Source organism: Vollenhovia emeryi, unplaced genomic scaffold (assembly GCF_000949405.1).
Source record: "Vollenhovia emeryi isolate VEMERY1.0 unplaced genomic scaffold, V.emery_V1.0 DF939156.1, whole genome shotgun sequence".
NCBI classification, from domain to species: Eukaryota; Metazoa; Arthropoda; class Insecta; order Hymenoptera; family Formicidae; genus Vollenhovia; species Vollenhovia emeryi.
Genome location: NW_011967210.1, coordinates 316,098 through 336,779, shown reverse-complemented (window position 1 = coordinate 336,779; position 20,682 = coordinate 316,098). Strand labels below are relative to the sequence as shown.

Below are 20,682 nucleotides of genomic sequence, written 5' to 3'. Positions count from 1 at the left end.
CTTCCTGAGCAGTAAGATATGTGTGGCAAGAGATTGAATAAGGAAGGCTGCCTCTTTTCGATAGCTTCCCGTCAAATGTCCTGGTCAACCGGCCGTTCCGATCGTATTATTTCGCTATATCGTTTATTCACCACCATTTCTCTTTGAAATATCCGTGTCCTCCAATCCAATGTACAGTGGACTGTTTTCACTTGATTCTATCTCGTTGGGTTGCGTTAACTCTACTATATTTTCTGATATATAGTTGGTTTCCACACGAGTGTCTTTATCAAGTTGGATTCTCACAACTTCCATAGGACACTCAGTGGCAAGTTAACCTTCTGTTACGCCGTACAGTATTACATGTACTAGTACATTTTATTGATTCCCCTTAGGGTTATAAGGCGTTTTTGAAGGAACGTGCCCAAACTTCTTGTAACACCTCTCTCTATATCCACTTCGCTATATGGCGATCGAACGAAAAACCAACAATGTTTTCGTTTGGTCTTGAACCCGGGTCTTAGGATTACCAGACCAGCGCACAATCCTCTGCGCCACGATCGCCACAAGAGCATATAAGGACATATAAATATTAACAAAAATGAATATACACGGACACGGCTGCTCGCTTGTGTGCGTTATCCCCTCTCCGACCACATCGTGCTGCAAAAGAATCGGAATTTGCATTTCCCACTCGCGCGTGCAAAGTTCCCAGGTGGCGCCACAAGCCACAACGCGAGGTGCGAGGTGCGAGGTGCATGGGCAGTATTTTTCAGCTGATCCGTAATTGTGTCCCGTTTCTCTCGCGACCTCGGTTCTGGCGCACGCGGTTTCGGCATAGTTAAAAGAGGCAGCAAATCCCGAGACCGTCTCCCAAGTGTTTCTGATCTCATTCACCTCGTACTCTCGCGAATTTTCAAGTTCGCCAATTGCTTGCAAACTGTCAATATGCCAAGCGAACATAAGGAAGGCTCGTCGAGGGGCTCGTTAATCAGGCGATCGGTGTATTTGTAACATGACGAACGATTCGCGAGACGTGTACAATTGCGTTGGAGTAATAAAAATGCGATAAAAGGAATCGAGCGCGTCGTGTTGTATTTTTATGTGTCGACGTAATTAAGGTTAGTATGCTCGACTCTCTTCTTGATTTTTTAAATTCGATTGCACAGACTGAGTTTTTACAAGTGATTCGCTATGCTTTTTAACTTGCAAAACTTTCTTCATTAAACGTACCACTTTTTACGCAATGCGTACGTAATTTATGAATACTTTTAAATTGTTGTCAAGTGCTTTCGATGTGACATGTGTGAATGTGCTCTTCGCGTCTAGAAACATTCTATTTTGTGGCCAGTAAATTAAAACACGTGTGCAAGAGAAATTGTACGTCATACAACATCGATAAATTTTTTAAGCGCATTGATTTGGTACAAAATAGAGTTTCTAGTCGCACAAAGTACACGGTAATCAGGCTTTGTCGAACTGCACAGTGTCCTTAGGTACGTAACGTTTGTCCAACTCGAGTACCAGTGTTTTACATAAAAATCGCCGTCGTCCGCTCGAGTTTACTCGTATCCAGTAGCTAAGCTTCGCAACGTTGAACCTTTTTGTTTCAAGCACGCATGGTTCTGTTTAGTTTTGCCCGAGTTAAGAATGTCCAATCCAGAGGCTGGTGTGGGATGCATTAGTGAGGTAACGCTCGCAATTAGTAAAGCAAGGAGTTCTCAGGCAGGTGCTGTGAGGGTCCTCGACAGTCCCGACTCCGATGGATCAGGCCACTCTAATTCCTTTACCGTGCAGCGATTTAATTACACCAATGATAACAATGCCAACTCGGATATTCTTCAGTCGCCCCTCACCAGCGATGACTTGAGAATACCTATCGTTGGTTATGAGATTATGGAGGAGAGAGCTAGATTTACAGTTAGTTAATTGTACATCAATGATTCCATAGTCACGTTAAATTCTATCAGTGTTTGTCGCAATACATATTTCTCGTTTATATAACACATAGATATAAAGATTTTGCATGTTTGATGGTGTTCGCTTCATTACTTTTAATAGTATAAAACTTTAAAAATATATAAAGTCGCTGCAGTAATATTATTTAAGATACAAAATTATGAAAATCATTTTACTGCATGGCAAAATTCTCGAAGAATTTTAAAAACAGATTCTTCCTTTCTGATACCCAGGTCTATAAGCTTCGAGTCGAGTTGAAAAACGGCGATTGCTGGTTTGTGTTTCGGAGGTACACAGACTTCGTTCGATTACTGGCGCAATTGAAGAGGCAAAAAGTTCCTATCGCTCATCTGACATTGCCAAGGAAAAAGTGGCTCGGCGACAATTTTGCTCCAAGTTTCCTAGAGGAGAGAATACGCGGCCTTCAGGCGTTTGTTAATGACATATTGAGTAGCCCACTTCTCATAGGCGTCTCGTGCGTAAGAGAATTCTTCTGTTTGGATGAACCTCCTGTTTTATCTGACACAGCAGAAGAATCTAGAGTGAGTCGTAATATAAATCACATTTACAGATCTCGATACGATTGCAATGTTAGTTTACTTAACAAAATATTCGATCGTTTCAGGCAATATTTGAAGCGCTGGAAGATACAATATATAATTTGAGACAACAATTAGGAGAACGCGATGCGGCACTTGCATCTGAAAGGACTTTATGCAATGAATTTCGGAAAAAGCTTCACCAGATATTCAGGTAAGCGTTAAAGTAACTCTATGTTTCTTTGGAAAGTATTATATTTTCAATTGTTTTAGTGAAAGACAAACCTGTCCAAAATGTGGTGCAACCCAATAGCAATTTTATAGACTGGGTTATAATAACTGAAGAGACCGTACTGAATAAGATCTGAAAAAAGTTAAATTTGTACAAATTTTAAAACGATGCTGTTATAAAAGGAAGATATTATATAATATAGAAAATATTTTTTAACCATCTATTTTACAGTGGGATATTTTTGGGAATGATATTTTACACATAGAGTATTGTATGAATTATATTAGCAGAATTTTATCAATATTACATTAAGCAATATAGTATATAAAATTGTATTCACAAATTTTTGACTATTTTTGATACAATCAATTGATATTACTCATTCAACTCAATTACAGATAATATTTTATATAGACGTCTTACAGTTTTTTTTTATACACATATGTATATATTTACAACTTATCTATTGAAAATTTATTTTCATATCGAAGACACATAAGTTAATTAAATGAGTGTATTCTTCTCCATTTCCAAGGAAAAGATGCATGTGAATCTCAGATGTAGTATCAATTTAAGTTTTTGTAATAGTTATACGATCAAATGAAATGTTTTGGAGGCTGAACATCTAATCGTAATAATTCTCCTGCATTTTTCTCCTTATGTTGAACTAAAATTTTGTTCAGCCGATCACACAAAATATTAAGGATGAAAAATTAACATTTGTATATACATATAATATTTTTAATATGTGATGTAAAATCCTGCATTCTGTAAATTTTATATATACATCTATCTTATTCTATTTATTATATATGTATAAAAATATTATCAACTGTATAAAAGTTCGAATAGTCATTTTACTGTATATTACAATGCATTGAAAAAATGTTACAAAAAAGTGTAAGTAGGAGATCAATAAAAAATTTTAAGTTTCTGAAATACTATTTTAAATATAGCAAAATATTATTAGATATAATAAACATCTGACATTGTAAATAAAACAGGGGATATTGCAATATAGACACGTTTCGACATTTATTATATGTAAAATGTTAAAAAATAATTTAATAGAAAAATGTAATATTGCACTATTATAATATATAAACTATTTTTTTCAACTTTTAGCGTGTTGTATTACGCTCTTATACATCTTGATAGTTTCTATATACAATACTTCAATTACACTCTTAAGATATAAAATAATATCTAATAAAATATGTCTATAAATATACACACAAATTCTTCATTCATTTTACATAATGTACGGCATTTTATCGATTCTTTTTACGTTTACTACAAGAATTGAATTTTTAGTTTATTTTAGTAAAAAAATATATGTATAGTATGAAATAATGCAATTTTTTTTATCTACGAAATGCGTATGTAACGTGAAAAATGAATGCATTATGTGAGCAATTGTTATGTGTGCATATACACATACGTGCATTTAGATGTACACACAATAATAGTTAAGAAAAATTTTCGGTCAGTCTTCCTTTGCATCTGGAGCGACGATTAGACATAACGCTTGCATAAAGTATGTCAACTTGGCTGAAAAGAGAGACAAAGTAAATTGTACTCCGACATTTACATACAAAGTAAATAATGTTTTATGCAGCCAATTAAGTCAATGATACGTAAATCTCTTATATAAGCGGCTTTAATATATTTTTTCATTCGGTTATACTCACCTGATAAAGTATTCCTTATCTTGTTGTACACAAATACATGGTAAACGACAATACCGCATAAGATGAACACAAGTGCAAAAAGGTACTTTATCGATGGCTCGTAAACTATCGGAAGTACCGCGAGGAAGATGGAAATGGCCAGTACCACCCAGGGTATCACGATGGGCACGGTATAGGGTCTGGGAGCGTCCGGTTTGGTCCGTCGCATAATTATGAGCGATACCATCGCCATACCGTAGAACACCCACATGAGGAAACTGGCGAACTCGATCAGGGCGGTTATGTCGCCCACCAGCAGCATCGCCAGCGAGAGTATACCCTGAAAGATGACCGCCGCGGCCGGTGTCATCTTCTCCATGTGCACGTAACTGAAGACTCGCGGCACATGGCCCTCCTGCCCGGCGACGAAGCACAGCCTGGCCACGCTGAACTGTACGCTAAGGGCGCATCCGAAGGTCGACAGCGCTACACCGAGCGGTATCGCGAAGGTCATCCAGGCCGGTAGGACCCGGTCCGCCCAAAGGACCGCCACCGCCGGCGCGCTCTTCATCTCGGACATCGTCAACGCCGACATGTACATCAAGTTCATGGACACGTAGAGAACGGTGATGGTCGGTACCGCGATCAGGGTGCTCCGGAAGATGTTGACCTCGGGTCTCTGGACCTCTTCGGTGACGATCGCGGCCGCGGTCCAGCCGTCGTACGCCCAGAGTCCGCTGTAGAAGGCCAGGGCGATGTTGCCGGCCGACGTGGTGGTGCCGCGAAAGGGTTCCTTGAGGAGCTCCACGTGCCCCGAGCCCAGCCACCATAATCCACCGCCGATCACCACCATACAGGCGACTACTTTGCACACAGTGAACACGTTCTGCACTTTTACATAAAGCTTGACGCTGATGAGATTGATATACGTTATCAGGCCCAATGCCATGACCGCTATGAGTTTCTTCAGCGTTGCCATGGAATCACCGGATAGACTGCAGAGGTATCCGGAAAACGGCTGCACGCTGTACTCTGCGAAGGTCAGCGTAATCACTGCCACCTCCGCAGGCCGTAGCAGCATCACGTAGATCCAGGAACAGGTGAACGCTGGTATTTGACCTGCGTATGGGTGTAGTGGCCCGAAGGCCTCCATGAAGTACGCATACTCGGCACCGGAACGCGGTACCACGGTGCTCAGCTCGGCGAAGGCCAACGCGCCCAACAGGGACAGCACGCCGCAGCTGATCCAAACGACCAGGCAGAATCCCACAGATCCCGATCGCTCAAACGCGCTGGTCGGTGACACGAAGATGCCGGAACCTGGACAAACGAGATTGCCGTTAATATAGTTAATTCAGTAGTATTCGGCGGAGACCGAGTCACGACAGAGTAGTTGACTGATGCCTCGTGACGTGGATAACCGATTAATCTCGATTAACCTTTCCGACGTTTTTAGTCGTAATAATTATTACGTTGATACACAAAATACTTGTTGGCCATTGTTGGCCCATTAATTTATTGATCGTCGAGAGGGCACTCGATCATCCGCGGACTGCGTGACGTAAAGTTTCCCTTTATTAATAAATTGATAAACATTTTTCATTATTAGAATCTTAACATCTGCACGCTGCGCGATGTTAAGTGTTTCTTTATTACGTAAATTGCCACACCGAGAAAATTTTTCGTCGGATAAACCAATTAAATAGTGTTTCCGACGGTTAATTTTTCCGATTACGTTTTCTTATTAAATTACAGATACATCCGATAAAATGCAGTTATCGATGAAACTTGATTGAAAAACCAATCATATTTTTTATCGGATATACAATTTAATTGGATATATTCGTTTATTATTATGTGTAATTGGATTGTCCGATTAAATTTAATCGGACATTTTTCTCGGTGTAAGAATTTGTAACATCGGGATAAAATATTCGACAAACACGATGTTATTTTTCTGTGCCAATTTCTTCGTTGCAACATGATTTACTTACATCAGATAACATAATTTGATCGTAGATACAATATCACAGTAATTAATCCTCCACTCTTGAACTGTGAATTCTTTGGAGATTCTTAAGTGGATAACGGATAAGATCTACCTGCGCGAAAGATAACGCTCCAAGAATTTCGTGTCTTTTGCTAAGCTTTCGAGTAACAATCGCGTGAAAATGGGCGTTTTAATTTAGGAATATTTCGATAATTTAAAATCTAATCGCTTAATATGCTATCTATGTAAGCGTCGGCCCGCACGCACATATAAAATTCCTCATTTTCTGCCATAACTTTTCCACTGACCTCAACGAACAAATGCAACTTTGTATTTTTGATTCTTTTAACACCCGGTATCTAAGACCGCGTGAGAAAGCGTCCCGGACACCGTCAATCAACTGTTAAAATACAAGAGCTCCAGTGTACAAAGCGGTATCTTATTTGGCTCCATACAATTATGTAATTACTGTTAACTGCTCTGAAATTGCCGACTTGCATTTAAAGGCTGCCACCGCAGTTCCGAGAACGCCATAATTTATGATTATTACTTATTGTGCCGTTTTAATGAAATATTGATAAACGGTGTTGGCGATTATACCTTATCTACGAGCAAGTGTAACTTTCGCGTTGCACATACACGATCTCGCCGCTCTATGACGAGCGATGGTCCAAACAAAATGCAATAACAAGCTTATTTCATTGGCACGGGAAAAGGTCGGGCAATGACTTTCTTTGTTTCTAAAAAAGACGCGTCGCTTAAAATTCAGAGCTCGCGATCGCGACGCGCGAACACAAATTGAGACGTATATTACATTTATTCGCCGCGAAATTGAGTCCTTCCTTAATTCTCAGCATCAGAAAATTATCGTGTTTTTCAGACTCTATCTTGTCGCGCGCTTACTATTCTACTTTATTACCTAGCATTCCAAATACGCTCACGCTGTTTTTCGGCAAATAGTGCCTCCCTAATTTCTTCCAGATTAATTCTGATATGCAATGTGACAATTGTCGGTCAGGTTGAAAAAAAAGAGAACAGAAAACAGAGAGAAAGAGAGAAATATAATGATGTTAAAAATTTTTTGGAAACACGCTCCCGTTAAATAATTTTATCACGCCGAGGGACATTTGTACAAAGAATGAATACAATTTCATAACAACGCGTATTTTTGGGCACATTTTTATCACATAATTACCCTCGGTATCTCTTAATTTGCACTTGACGCAGATGTTCCTTAGTTCAGCGGGAAACCGAATTTTTATATCACCTTTACGCAATTCACTTTTTACTTGCGCTCGAGCGATCATATACTATGAAATTTTGTCCTGCGACATTTTAATTATTCATTACACATCGCCGAACAATGGCGAGTGAAAATAATTTTCGTGACTTGCAGCAAGAGCGCGCATCGGGCCGGATCTTTTTTTAGCACGATGCAGCGGATTTGAGCGCGATCGCCTTCTTTGTGTTGCATCCGCGATTTATCGCTCGAGCGCGATTGCGAACGGGAGTGTCAGAGATCGGCAAATTCGCGAATAAAAATAAAATGAATAACAGTGTCATAGATTTCCGCCTTTATCATCTGCAACGTGTTGCAATCCGCTTTCCAGTTTCACGAGTTCTCGATCGAACTCGCGGAATATCGAGGCGCGTGAGACACGAGTATCGCACGCGGGAACGAAACGACGTTTAATTCATTAACTTGAAATGGTAGACGCGAGAGAAAATCCGATCACGTTTACAGGCGACGCTCTCGCACGCGCGAACAATTGAGATTCCTAGTCAACAGTATCTCACCTATCATTATCGCCAGAATGATGCTGACCGCGCTGAAGAGCCCCAGCTCTCTCTTCAGCTCGACCTTACCGAGCGGCTGCTCCTCGTATGTCATTTTCTGCGTGTGTAGCAAACGGGACGAGAAACGAGAGCGCGGAGCACGTTGCACCGATCCACTGTCACTGTCAACAGTGATTCAAAATTCAGTGACACATCGCGCGAACTGTGCGTGGTCTCTGTACGACGGTGGCGGTGGCGATGGCGGTTTTTATCTTCTCCTTTGCGGGACGGAAACAGCGGCGCTCCACGCGCGAGCACGTAGCGGGCACGACCACGCGACTGAAGCTATTGGACGGGTTTATCAACGTCAGAGCTCTGAAATCGGGCCGCTAGTGGATCGGCTCTTGTCGCGTATTCTTTTTTCTCACGAGTACTGGCGCGCTGATAAGGAGATATTCATCCTCGTCACAGACCGGGCTCGCTATCTTTCTTGATCGTCGGTCACCGGGCTAGAAAAGATAAACGGGAGTCTCTGGAAATCGACATCATATGACGTTAAGCATTGGATTTGTGAGATTTGTGCCATCTGGCAGCTGGCGGTCGCTCACGTGAACGAGCCGGGCTATGTTAAATGATTTGTTTGCCCGAATTCTACGAGTGCCGTTCCGCCCCGGTAAACCGGCAAACATCTAATCAGCTAAGTTGTCATCAGGCTTCCGTCAGTGTATCAGCTGTGTATCATTGCAGTTGAGTGACAAATAGATAAGATAACAATTTCATTTCATCTTTAGGGTATTTCGGAATAGAGTCTCTGTAATTGTGGATAACGCGACACGGCAGTTACTATTCTCGGCGACTGGACTTGTGACACCAGTCACCAAGGTGTGCCGCTAAGGTCGCATAGATCGGCGATGACTCCGTGCGTTTTGCTTGAAACTATGTCAGTGACTTATGAATAAAGTAAAGCAAACGTGCAATAATGTTATAACATTCCAAGGCCGGTATAAGCAGTCTAGCAGAAAGGTGAACGTAAGCTCATAGAGAATTCTCCTCCTTCCTAAATTAGGCTTGAAGCCTGCTTTTGAATAGAGAATTCATTTGAAAGAATACCTGCGGAATTGGAAAATTGAATACCTGAAGAAGTCTTGAGAAAACCGGCCGCAATCAGTTCCCAGTAAGAAATGACTCGTCGATCGACGTCGAAATGTCGTGTCAACATCGAAATCATCATATTGACGTCGATCCGACATCGTTTCGACATCGATTAACAAGCCATTTCTCGCCGAGTTCGTCTTGTGGTCAGGCGTTCATTATGATGCATGCAACTTCCCTAATCATTTTTATTGCATTCTTCTATGAATTCCTAAAGAGTTGCAATTCAAAAAGGCAGAAAACTTGAGGAATACTTTGCGAATTCACTGTGCTATCTGGGACTTAATATTTAAGACCGTCTTGAATTTATCTAAAGATGCCGTATGGAACTTTGGCTACGGAGTATCTAAAGATGACCTTAAGACGGTCTTCAATTGAGCTCTGACTATGAATACCGGCCTAAAATTCCGAGCAAGTATATATTTTTTGACAGAGGAAATCTTATAAGTCGCCAGAAGTAATTAAAAAACTTCGGAGGATTGCTCGACCATGTCTGGCAAATTTTTATGTTCAAAATTACGACGTTTCGACCATTGTTTGTGGCCCGTCTCGAGTGATGAAATCATGTTCGGTCGTTTGTGAAAACATGATCGGCTCCTTTACTTCACATACTGATTTACTGACAAATTCATCACTTGAGAAGGACCACAAACAATGGTCGAAACGTCGTGATTTTGAACATTAAAGTTTGCCAGACATGGTCAAGCAATCCTCTCAAGTTTTTATATATATTTTTTGTTACATTTATGAAAAGAAGGAAATCTAATACATCGATTATTCCTCGGGAGACATAAGCTGACTCTGTCTTTCCAATTTCCGTAAAAAAACGCCTACCGGACTTACCGATGTTTAATGCTGTGTCAGACAGATGATATTTCACACTAAGTGTAACGTAGCATTTCAAAATATATCTTTTTGTCGACTGAAGCAAAATAACAAGCATACCACACAAGTATGTCGTACCCTGAGTAGAGAACTTTCATACTGTAAGTACATATTGTTAATCGAGCCGGTACATTTGAAAACTTAATTTTAACTCAGGCCGTTTTCTATCGAGAGCTAATAAAGTTATCCGACGTTGTATGACAAATTTCGGAAATACAGTCTATCTTGCGAGAGATTGTACACGGGGAGAATTTTCTCTTAAAATTTATCCCGAAAATCATGTAATCGTGGGACAACGTGGCATTTTGAACAACTTTATGAGAGTTTTTCAACATTTTACCATACATTTTATTAGTAAATTGTATGGTAAATTTTCAGAAAACCCTCATAAAGTTCTTTAAAATGCCACGTTGTACCACGATTTTCAGGGTAGATTTTAAAAGAAAATTCTCTCACACAATATATCAGATCCAAAGTAGCGCAAGATGATGTCAAATGACTTTTTAATTACGTCTCATTCCGTTTTATTACGTCATTAAGATGCCATGAAGACGTCACTTAACGTCACGTTGCTATTTGGCACTTTTCAATGTATATCGCATTCAAGTATGAATGAAATATTATCAGAGCAATTTTGTTGGACGGACATTTTAATGTTACAGTAATATTTCCGATATATTTTATTGTAATATTACATTTCCAATGATATTACTGTAATATTATGTGCTATGTGGGGAATTTTCCGAAACCTTATTGTAAAACGTCGGACAACCTTTCTGACCATGACCGCACAGAGAATTATATAGAAAGAGAAGCCGGGGGGAAGGGGAGGGGATACACGGAGGCGATTACTTCACGTCATTAATTAAAGCTGCCATTATGTTTTGAGTGAATAATCGTTTTGTCTCATAACGTTAGGAGCTCCACTTCCTCCACGTATACGCACACGCGCGGTTATCTTATCTCTATAATATTTTTATGTTATACATGTATGTCACACAATCTTGAGAACATCAATGTTACGTGACGAAACTTAGTTCTGCAAACGTTACTTTTCTGTCTTAACAAAATTATTTCAATTCTGGTAGAAGTATACTCGATTTAAGATAACAATTTGATTAAAATCTAATCAGCTGATTCTCTTTACACGAGAGATAGTAACATCTAAGAGCGAGACGAGTCAGTTCAGTTTGTGCCGCGTAACATAGCAACAATTTAGTCCCGATACAATGTGCATTCTTAATAAAAGATAAGAGAAAACAAATTTATTAAAATTATTTTAACGTCCCTGATAGCAATGCATGTTTAAAAGACGTCATAAAGATACCGTTAAGACATTTCTAGGCGTACATATCTAAAAGACAACTTAACGCCACCTTAAAGATGTCTTTTAGACGTGTATGCTATCTGGGGTATCACTTCTTCGTACATTCTATACTTCGCTGGATCGATGTAAATTGAGCATCGCAAATTAAAGCGGACAGGTAAGCAGAGTTATACATCCGTAAGATTTTAATAATAAATTAATTAATTGTAACATTGATATATTAAAATTATATCACTGAAACAGTAAATATAAAAATGCTTTCGAATTTTGCAATGTTACAATATTATAAAATATCAGATAATATTTAGAAGCTTCCTGGTGAAAATATTTCGGATCTTTTCAATAATCTTATAAATTCTTACAACTTTTTTCAGATTTTTTAATACAAATTAGCACACTTCTCAGAAGTGCTGAGAAAGTTTGTATCCTTTCTAAAATTGTTCACGTATATGAATTCTAAAGTATTCTGAGATTTCTCATTCTATAATTTCACACTGACCTCATAAGATTTAATAAAGTTTAAGACATTTTTTTCAGAAATTATAGAATGCGAAATCTCAGAAGTGGAATATATATGAAAAATTGTAGAAAAGAAAAGAAGTGGACAGTCTCAGTATTTCCAATCTCAATTCGTGTACAACAACTCTGAGAAGAATTTTTCACCAGGGTTATAAGAGTCTGTAAAATCCGCGCGAAATGTCTCAATTTCAAAATTCTTGATAAGCCGCGACGCCAAGTTGGGACTAAATCGAAGGCACTTCTCATTGGCTGACAATGAGCCAAGAAATGGTCCTCGGCGCTACACCACGCCGCACCTCGGGTGTAGCCGGTGTAGCGTTCAGTCAGGCGAGGCCGGGCGAGGTTAAGTCATCTGTCATCGTCGACACGTGCTCGAGTGCGTGTCGGCTGAAGAGGTCTGTGGATTCGTGCAAACGCGTGTATCTCTGTTAAATTGAACGAATCGAAGAATGAACGACGCGGAAGCGGGATTCTCGTGCGAGGAGGAGAACGAATTCTACTTCGAGTCCGATCACCTGGCGCTCAAGGGCAACAAGGATTACAGCGCTTTCCTGAAAACGATCGTTATCCTCGAGGCACAGAGGGTTCAAGCCATAGAGGACCTGGACAGGCTCATGTCCGTGCGCGCCGAGGCGCTGAGGGACCCGATAACGTTCGTCGCGCGGCTGCAGAACGGCGACCTCCCGGAGCTACCTGGTCCGCAGAAGGTCGCGGAGATCCCCTACGTCGACTGGTCGCAGTACAACATCACGGTGCCGGATGCGCGCGTGAGGCCGCAAACTCGACACGGACACGTGTTGCCGCGAATGCAATCGAAGACGCGACAGGAAAACGGGAAGGTGCGTGTCGACGTTGCGTACTTTTGGAAATAGACTCGGTACTTGATCGACTTCATCTCCCGCAGGTCCTAGTCAGAGGTCGTGCCTTCGACGAGAGCAAGCCCGAGACTTTCAATCAGCTGTGGACGGTCGAGGAGCAAAGGCGGCTCGAGGAACTTTTAATCGAGTATCCACCCGAGGAGGTGGAGATGAGACGTTGGACCAAAATAGCGAACGCGTTAGGTGTGTCAATGATATACGTGCACGCCACCTCTCGCGGGTGAGCTGTTATAACTGTTTCTCTTTGCAGGGAATCGAACGCCCAAGCAAGTGTCCAGCAGGGTTCAAAAGTACTTTATCAAGCTCTTGAGAGCGGGTTTACCCATACCGGGCAAAGGGCCCAAGTTAAAACTGGACGTGAGGAAAAGTGTGACGAATAAGCTTCGTAACAATCACTTCCTGTTTAAACGTTCGACTTTCTTCCCGCATCAAAACATCTCCTTCAATCTGTTGGACGAGAGTAAGGAGCAGCCTGTGGCAGAGGAATTTGTAAGCATTGTACATTATTGTCTTATGTAAGATATTGGAGATTGAGAAATCGTTAATGTTATTTTCCCAGGAGGACGATACGCCGAACGGAGGAGGTGACGATAATCCCGAGTTAAGGCAGATCAATTTGTTGCGCCAAGTGAAGGCTGAGAAGGAACAGGATTCTCCCGCGTACAAACACATTGGGTTCAAAGTGCGTACTATTCTTTTTGTGCGGCCACCTCGGCTACGTAGGAAACCGTTGTTCATCAATGATATTCTTGCCTGCAGTGTATGGTGTGTGGCGAGGAGCCTTTAATTGGTACCAGATGGCATTGCGCGGAATGTCTTAGTGGAATTGACCTGTGTGGTGACTGCGCAGTGGCGCAATTGGAAGAAGAAAATCCCTCGCACGATCCGTCCCACAGATTAATTCCCATAAAACCACCAACGAGTACTACAAGCTACGACTCGGATTATTCTCTGCATAACTTCAGCGATATCTTCTACAATTATCTCGATCCGAATTTACTGCCCGAATGACGCAGATAAATTTCTTCCAGAGATGAGATAGTGTAAAACAAGAATTTATTAAAAGCACTGTTCATACAGTGGGGGCTTCGGAGTTGGCAGTTGCATATTTTAGACGGATCTTCGTCTGAAGTTGCTCGAACGTTCCGTTTTTTATACTATCGCGAATGACACTGAAGAATTGAAGGTAACAATGGGTGTTGTGTCTAAAAGGGCAACCGATTGTTAATATACACGTAGGAGATTGATTAGACCATAATTTTTTAAATACGTACATCATTAAAAGTACTAAAGCAAGCATTTCCTTGGTGTGGTGCAAATGGTGGATATACGCTCTCGAGTGATTTTGACACGCAAGACATTTGCATCTCTTACAGATGGGAGAGAAGTCGTCTGCATACCTGGAACAAGAGAATAGAGTAACATTACTTTTTATAGATTTTTACATTATATATTTATTTCAAGTACGAATGTCTTGTCTCTTTATCCTACCTCTTTTCCGCTAGCGACATTGCGTATTGATTGTGCTCGCAAGTGTCGTGGTCGCACATGAAAGTTAAAGCTTGCGTCTGCTCGGTAATAACGTAAGGGTAGGACGAATCAAATACATCTACTCCCAATTCAATGAGGTCCAATATGGTAGCTGGATTCCAACAACCCAGCGACACTTTCATTTTGTCAGCAGGCAGCAGATTCTATAAAATGTTGCAAGGAATTGTTAGACAACTTTAGGCCGGCAAATGGTTTCTTTATTTAAATCCGACCATTTCGACCAATACGTCATTGATATTAAACTAAAAAGCACAGGAGTTTGACATCCATCTCTGGTCCTATTGTGGTCATTACATCAGATGGACGTGTCTTCTAACATAGTTCTCCGAGTGACGCCCAGAGATGGATGTCAAACTCCTGTGCTTTTTAGTTTAATATCAATGACGTAATATTATTGTTGAATTCCTTGAGAAGGATCAGATTTAAATAAAGAAACCATCTGCCAGCCTAAAGCCGTCTAACAATTCTTTCTATCGTTAATCAACTACTGGCGATTCACATTCTTTCGTTGTTACAATTAAAGTACGTCCAATCGCGTAAGTTGGATAAATTTTTTAACTTGAGATCGGTACTTACGACGGTATGTCGCACCACTTGTTTAACTTGTTCCGACGAAATATTCTGCACACTTGGTCCGTTATTGTGCAGCCCGTCTATCACAAATCCTGCCAACGGCTTGTCTTTTAGATAATCTATGGACTCTTCTCTAGCTTGTAAATTATAACCACCCTCCACCGGTCCTAATATTCCCTTCGATTTCAATGCGTCCGTACGCAGATGAATGTCCAAACATTGTTCCAGCAAAGTCTTACTTCGACGCACCGCTTTAGTCACTCTTTTCGCGCCGCTGTTAATATTCGTATCCCCGTCGCACAAAGCAACATATAGATCTGGCTTAAGAGCTTGCACAAATTCCATATACTTGCTAGCCGAAACAGCAATTCTTCCTGTTCTGGACCAGATAGAAACGGAGTCTAGTTGCTGAAAGCCAGGGTTGGTAGCGCAAGCAGGATCGTGTATCGATAAGAAATTTATATATTCCTGAAACAAAGGCCTCTGATAATTGACAGTACAATGAAATCTCGATGGTGGTCCAACAAGTTTGTCAATGCCAATACCTTCATGCTCGCGAAATCGGCAAGAGAAGTGTCCAACTCTTTAATAACGTCTGCCATTAACACGGTCGAGGAAAGCGAGACCGATAACAGCTGCTCCTCCGTTGTTACATTTTTAAAGACGTCCTTCGTCAAGTGTGGTACACTGCCGCTCTGCGAATTACAATCTTGTAAGAGGATTATGCACAATTGCAAGAGAGAAAGGACCACTCGTCTCGTACCTTCGTGTAAATAAGAAGTAATGGTGTTTCGAAGGAAACGTTTGGCAGTCTTTCAGATCCACTTAGTGTACCAATTCGCGCAGCACAACGTGCTACGGGTTCAGTGAAAAATTTCATTGTTTTACTTTCTCTCCCTTCAGCAGATTCTCCTCGCTAGACGAGAGCTGACGAAAATGCTGCGTAACAAATATAAAATATTTTAAGCTGTCACTGTTAATCGCTACACGCGTTTAATCGATCTTAATTATGGGGGAGGCAATCACACATTTAAAAAGACACTGTACAAATTAATTTTATTCGACGACCACTTTGCCTGAATGTAACCTCAATAAATGTTTGCATTCACGATGTAACTATTAAACGTTTATAGAAACCATTTGCCTTTTTAACAGGCTAGGCTAGAGTAGCGATATAATTATTAGAATTTCGAAATTTAAAAGAATCTACCAGAGAGAAGTTGGTGAATGGACCCACAATCAGTGACGTTCACGTTTTAATCGTGGGTCCTGTCCACTGGCGCCTCAATGTATACAAAACATGGAAGTTGAACTGCGTAGCCGTGTCCACCATTATTTTCACCGGGTAACACGCTACGTCCACTACATGGAGAATATCTCCATGATTTGTGTGCTTGAATTTTAATATTCAAGCCATTCAAGGAGTGATCACTCTCCTGTTACCGACATTTCATGCATGCAGCACGGAATACGACCAAAATTGGGCACTGCATTACCCGCTTGAAAAATGGGCGTAGCACGGACACGCACCAAGTGGAGACTTTCCGTGCTTTCCAGCAAGCGACACAAGTCGACACAAGTGTCGTTCTGTCTTTATTATTCATTGAATGCGAAGAAAGACAGAACGACATTTGTGTCGACTTGTGTCGCTTGCTGGAAAGCACGGTTTATCGGCAGTACTTGAAAATGGGTGTAGCGGAATAGTTCCAAAAATGAAAATGGGCGTAAAGCGCTGGAATCAGTCGAGCGAAAACGGTAACAAGCAGAACACCGGCATGGCCGCTCTCAGGTTTCTCTCTGGTGAAACTTTAGGTAATCTAACCTCTAGCGTGATCTAATTTTACGAATCTTTACGTTTACACTTCAAATAGGAATAAACAATAGATGAATAATATAATAACGCAATGCTTTTGTTCTTTGTTGTAACTTTCCGACAATCTCAACGACTCACTTTATATGAAATTTATTAGTTTCAAGATCACGTGCATTTAACCTCAAATTGTCTCGTGACACGTTTCAAGATATTGCAGTGGACAACTTGGGCCCGATGCTACAATGAGTTGTTTAGTCGCCCACTATACGTTGATCCTTTTCCTTTCCGGGCGGAAGAAAAAGGACCGACATATAGTTTTGACTTAACGACTAACAACTCGTTGCAGACCGGGCCTTGGAGATCAGTTTGGCGTTTGACAAACATGCCTGCTCCATGCGAGGACATTATCGAGGACATTGAGGATTTAATCGCGTCGCAGGACATAACGCCTAAGGAGAGGTACAGCTCGCGGAAACACATCACGATACGGCCTAAGCGAAAGACGCAGGAACAAGTGTTGCAGCCGTCCGTGCTGTCGAGCATAATACCCGGCACGCAGACCATCTACGTGAAGACGTGGGGATGCACGCACAACAGCTCGGACACCGAATACATGGCCGGTCAGTTGGCGACGTACGGGTACAACTTGACCGAGGATAAGCTGATGGCAGATCTGTGGCTGCTCAACTCGTGCACCGTCAAGAGTCCCGCGGAGGATCAATTCAGGAACGAGATCGAGTACGGGAAGAAGCTCGGCAAGCACGTCGTAGTCGCTGGGTACGTGGTTGTACAGCTACTGTAATGATAAAACGACAACTTGTTAGCGTATTATCAACGTATCACCATTTTACCCGATTCTCGTACTTGAAAGTTAATGTATAGAATTTTACAGCTTTCTTCCCAATCTTAAGAATGATTTAGAACAGCTCCTGAATAAATGTTTCGTTTGTATCTTACAGATGTGTACCGCAAGGTGCTCCCAAGTCTTCCTATCTCCAAGGGTTGAGTATGATCGGAGTGCAGCAAATTGACCGAGTGCTGGAGGTTGTGGAAGAGACTTTGAAAGGAAACACTGTCAGGTTCTTGCAGCAGAAGAAGGACTCTGGTAAGAAGACAGGCGGCGCTTCGCTGAGTCTTCCGAAGGTGCGCCGGAATCCGCTCATCGAGATCATAGCCATTAACACGGGCTGCTTGAATCAGTGCACTTACTGCAAGACGAAGCATGCGCGAGGTGAACTGGGCAGCTATCTGCCGGAGCAGATAGTCGAGCGAGCCAAACAGGCGTTCGAGGAGGGTGTGTGCGAGCTGTGGCTCACGTCCGAGGACACAGGCGCTTACGGCAGAGACATCGGCACCAGCCTGCCGGAACTGCTGTGGCAATTGGTAGACGTGATCCCCGATGGATGCATGATGCGCGTCGGTATGACCAATCCGCCATACATCCTGGAGCATTTGGACGAGATGGCCAAGATCTTGCGGCATCCTGGAGTCTATAGCTTCTTACATATCCCAGTGCAGTCCGGCAGTGACCAGGTGCTGGCTGACATGAAGCGAGAATACACGCGCGCTGATTTCGAGCACGTGGTGGACTTCCTGAGTGAGCGAGTGCCCGGTCTGACTATCGCCACGGATATCATATGTGGCTTCCCTACGGAAACCGAAGTGGATTTCGAGGAGACGATGGCGCTCTGTCAGAAGTACAAGTTCCCAAGCCTCTTTATCAATCAGTTCTTTTCACGACCCGGCACGCCCGCCGCCCGGATGCCGAAAGTACCCACGCAGAAGGTGAAGACTAGGACCAAAAGGCTGTCGGATTTCTTCCAGTCGTACGAACCGTACGGACACAAAGTGGGACTGGAGCAGAAGGTGCTGGTGACGGAGGTATCGCATGATAAGCAGCATTACGTTGGCCATAACAAATTCTACGAACAGGTGTTAATTCCTATGAAGCAAGAGTACATGGGAAAAATGATCGATGTCAAGATTATAGAAGCGACCAAGTTCTCTATGAGAGGAGAACCGATCGGTAAAGGTGTGTCCCCTTCGCTGAGGTCTCCTCTACCACGAGGAGTCGTTTCCAGAGTACCATACGAGACGAAGCCGTCGAAATATGGAATAGCGACGGTTATGACGATCTTCTTAGCTGTGATAATTAGAATATTATGGAAATTTCTGACCTAGACAAATAATTTATGCGAGATTATTTGCAAATTATGTAAACACATTGCGTAACATGCTATAAATTGTAATTTTATATTTTCAATGGAATAAATATTTATTTAAAGCTAGTATAAATCTTATCGTTAATTTTGGGTAAGGAAGGATGCACGAGATTACGCGAAAAAAAATACTATATTTAATTGACAGGAACCTACCCTGAAAGGGCTTACAACATTCAATCAATACACATTTGCTATAATTCTTCGGCACTTCTAGACGCATTTTCTAAAATTGTTTCTAACATACAAATTCGAAATTCTCTAAATATAAAATATAATAATAATATGCGAAGAGGAGTATTGAGCATTTTTGCGTTTTGTTCAAGTATATCTTCGAGCAAATGTTTTACAAAACTTACATACTACACATGAAAATATAGTTGCTTTTATAAAAATATCAATATTATTCTTATTGCATATCGAGGCACATTATTTGGTATCACTTCCTCATGGCTAATGATTTCCTTTTTAAATATAACTTAGGCTTAGGCTACAGAATGCATCGGATTCCTGCCAAAATATCTCCTGAGTATTAAAGCCCATGGATCATTGATTAAAGATGCCAAACGGAATATTGTTTATGTGATTTTGGAGCATCGAAACCGATTACTCAGTTTTTGGTTGTATTAATGCAAGTTGTAATTATGCATTAAAAGAAAAAATGGATTCTTTCATCGAAACTTTATAGCTTAATAACGCAGGCGGGCTAGTGAATTGATATAAATTCAGTATATTGTATATTAAATTTGAAATTATGTAAAATAATGTTGTTCAAGTCTTCCAATTAAAATATCAAACAATTTTAATTTAAGATAATACAATAAAAAATTTTAAAATATCCGATATAAATAATTTAAAAGATCCTAAAGGAGTACTTTTTGTTCGTACAAGTCGCGATATCATAGAGAGCTTTTGCACTTGGATTATTTCGTAGTTAGCATGCGTGGTAACGAATAACTTCTACAGCTAGTTTCCTTTTAGAGAGCAAAAATTTTAACGAGTAGAAATAGGATGTGTGACAAAATTCGCCTCTTCTGTCAATATTAAAAAAATAATTAATTTGAATAAAATAATTAAAATTCATCAATTAAATTTTTCATATGAAGACCGCACAGTCACCTATAAGGAGCCTATAATTAATCATATAATATAACAAACATATTTTTATCATTTTAACAACATTAGAACATAGTGCAAATATGATACCGAGACTTTGCCGCGCGCTTACATGAAATACAAAATATATTACTATCACGCTCGGTTATTTACACGCAGTCTTTTTTCACATACGCCGGTATAAGAACAAGAGTACAAACGCAGAACGAACTAACGCTACTAGTAAAAGATACGAAAAGGTTTAGACAGACTTGGATTAAAAGATGCACGAACAAAAAAGATAATAAAATATGATATGGCACCCCTTGAGAATTTTACTCGAGGACAAAAGTGTTGTCGAAACACGTGCTCGCTCCTTTCTTCCTCGTAATTGTGACAGTTTTTAAAATATGGCAATTATTATGGCGCAAACTTAATCATGGCACAGGTGTAGAGTTCTTTGCAGCAGTTTCTGACAGCCAAAAAGTGCGCAGCAAAGAGTATCTTTTATTTCATACGAACATC

At 40.9% G+C, this 20,682-nt stretch overlaps 5 protein-coding genes across 12 annotated transcripts; 3 read left to right on the top strand and 2 right to left on the bottom strand.

The window, feature by feature from the left end:
- Positions 1-725: 725 nt before the first annotated feature.
- On the top strand, positions 726-3,039 carry LOC105565005 (sorting nexin-16). 2 transcript variants are annotated; one of them, XM_012017815.1, is made up of 5 exons: positions 726-1,100; positions 1,594-1,899; positions 2,172-2,480; positions 2,564-2,691; positions 2,751-3,039. In XM_012017815.1, exons 2-5 carry the CDS (start codon positions 1,630-1,632, stop codon positions 2,788-2,790), a joined length of 747 nt encoding a protein of 248 aa, XP_011873205.1. In that variant the 5' UTR covers positions 726-1,100; positions 1,594-1,629; the 3' UTR covers positions 2,791-3,039. The 2 variants fall into 2 exon arrangements, with proteins under 2 accessions (XP_011873205.1, XP_011873204.1); XM_012017814.1 differs by having other exon boundaries at positions 727-1,100; positions 1,613-1,899.
- A 446-nt stretch (positions 3,040-3,485) lies between these two features.
- Positions 3,486-8,481, bottom strand: LOC105565004 (b(0,+)-type amino acid transporter 1-like). 2 transcript variants are annotated; one of them, XM_012017813.1, is made up of 3 exons: positions 8,167-8,471; positions 4,401-5,699; positions 3,486-4,260 (listed from the first exon to the last, which is right to left on the bottom strand). In XM_012017813.1, the coding sequence occupies exons 1-3, from the start codon at positions 8,258-8,260 to the stop codon at positions 4,196-4,198; spliced, it is 1,458 nt and encodes a 485-aa protein (XP_011873203.1). In that variant the 5' UTR covers positions 8,261-8,471; the 3' UTR covers positions 3,486-4,195. The 2 variants fall into 2 exon arrangements, with proteins under 2 accessions (XP_011873203.1, XP_011873201.1); XM_012017811.1 differs by lacking the exon at positions 3,486-4,260 and having other exon boundaries at positions 4,267-5,699; positions 8,167-8,481.
- A 54-nt stretch (positions 8,482-8,535) lies between these two features.
- LOC105565001 (queuine tRNA-ribosyltransferase subunit QTRTD1 homolog) lies at positions 8,536-16,556 on the bottom strand. Of its 4 annotated transcripts, none has more exons than XM_012017810.1 (7): positions 16,241-16,555; positions 15,794-15,969; positions 15,576-15,725; positions 15,034-15,498; positions 14,398-14,600; positions 14,181-14,306; positions 8,536-8,654 (listed from the first exon to the last, which is right to left on the bottom strand). In XM_012017810.1, the coding sequence occupies exons 2-7, from the start codon at positions 15,908-15,910 to the stop codon at positions 8,627-8,629; spliced, it is 1,089 nt and encodes a 362-aa protein (XP_011873200.1). In that variant the 5' UTR covers positions 15,911-15,969; positions 16,241-16,555; the 3' UTR covers positions 8,536-8,626. The 4 variants fall into 4 exon arrangements, with proteins under 4 accessions (XP_011873200.1, XP_011873199.1, XP_011873197.1 ...); XM_012017809.1 differs by lacking the exon at positions 8,536-8,654 and adding an exon at positions 13,947-14,111 and having other exon boundaries at positions 16,241-16,554; XM_012017807.1 differs by lacking the exon at positions 8,536-8,654 and having other exon boundaries at positions 13,947-14,306; positions 16,241-16,556.
- Positions 11,800-13,941, top strand: LOC105565000 (ZZ-type zinc finger-containing protein 3). Its single transcript, XM_012017806.1, has 5 exons — positions 11,800-12,867; positions 12,933-13,089; positions 13,157-13,395; positions 13,466-13,588; positions 13,666-13,941. Exons 1-5 carry the CDS (start codon positions 12,478-12,480, stop codon positions 13,915-13,917), a joined length of 1,161 nt encoding a protein of 386 aa, XP_011873196.1. The 5' UTR covers positions 11,800-12,477; the 3' UTR covers positions 13,918-13,941.
- Positions 16,557-16,755: 199 nt separating the features above from the next.
- Positions 16,756-19,132, top strand: LOC105564999 (threonylcarbamoyladenosine tRNA methylthiotransferase). Of its 3 annotated transcripts, none has more exons than XM_012017805.1 (3): positions 16,756-16,842; positions 17,190-17,620; positions 17,803-19,132. In XM_012017805.1, the coding sequence occupies exons 2-3, from the start codon at positions 17,226-17,228 to the stop codon at positions 19,022-19,024; spliced, it is 1,617 nt and encodes a 538-aa protein (XP_011873195.1). In that variant the 5' UTR covers positions 16,756-16,842; positions 17,190-17,225; the 3' UTR covers positions 19,025-19,132. The 3 variants fall into 3 exon arrangements, with proteins under 3 accessions (XP_011873195.1, XP_011873194.1, XP_011873193.1); XM_012017804.1 differs by having other exon boundaries at positions 16,825-16,842; positions 17,052-17,620; XM_012017803.1 differs by lacking the exon at positions 16,756-16,842 and having other exon boundaries at positions 16,868-17,620.
- The last annotated feature ends 1,550 nt before the right edge of the window (positions 19,133-20,682 follow it).

Coding starts and splice junctions, on each gene's coding strand:
- LOC105565005 (XM_012017815.1), top strand. CDS start 1,630: ATGTCCAATCCAGAGGCTGGTGTGGGATGCATTAGTGAGGTAACGCTC. Junction 1,900..2,171: donor AGGAGAGAGCTAGATTTACA/GTTAGTTAATTG, acceptor TCTGATACCCAG/GTCTATAAGCTTCGAGTCGA. Junction 2,481..2,563: donor ACACAGCAGAAGAATCTAGA/GTGAGTCGTAAT, acceptor CGATCGTTTCAG/GCAATATTTGAAGCGCTGGA.
- LOC105565004 (XM_012017811.1), bottom strand. CDS start 8,260: ATGACATACGAGGAGCAGCCGCTCGGTAAGGTCGAGCTGAAGAGAGAG. Junction 5,700..8,166: donor CATTCTGGCGATAATGATAG/GTGAGATACTGT, acceptor TCGTTTGTCCAG/GTTCCGGCATCTTCGTGTCA.
- LOC105565000 (XM_012017806.1), top strand. CDS start 12,478: ATGAACGACGCGGAAGCGGGATTCTCGTGCGAGGAGGAGAACGAATTC. Junction 13,090..13,156: donor CAAAATAGCGAACGCGTTAG/GTGTGTCAATGA, acceptor TTCTCTTTGCAG/GGAATCGAACGCCCAAGCAA. Junction 13,396..13,465: donor AGCCTGTGGCAGAGGAATTT/GTAAGCATTGTA, acceptor TTATTTTCCCAG/GAGGACGATACGCCGAACGG.
- LOC105565001 (XM_012017807.1), bottom strand. CDS start 15,910: ATGAAATTTTTCACTGAACCCGTAGCACGTTGTGCTGCGCGAATTGGT. Junction 15,499..15,575: donor CCGATTTCGCGAGCATGAAG/GTATTGGCATTG, acceptor CCTTTGTTTCAG/GAATATATAAATTTCTTATC. Junction 14,601..15,033: donor AAGTGGTGCGACATACCGTC/GTAAGTACCGAT, acceptor AACATTTTATAG/AATCTGCTGCCTGCTGACAA.
- LOC105564999 (XM_012017805.1), top strand. CDS start 17,226: ATGCCTGCTCCATGCGAGGACATTATCGAGGACATTGAGGATTTAATC. Junction 17,621..17,802: donor AAGCACGTCGTAGTCGCTGG/GTACGTGGTTGT, acceptor TGTATCTTACAG/ATGTGTACCGCAAGGTGCTC.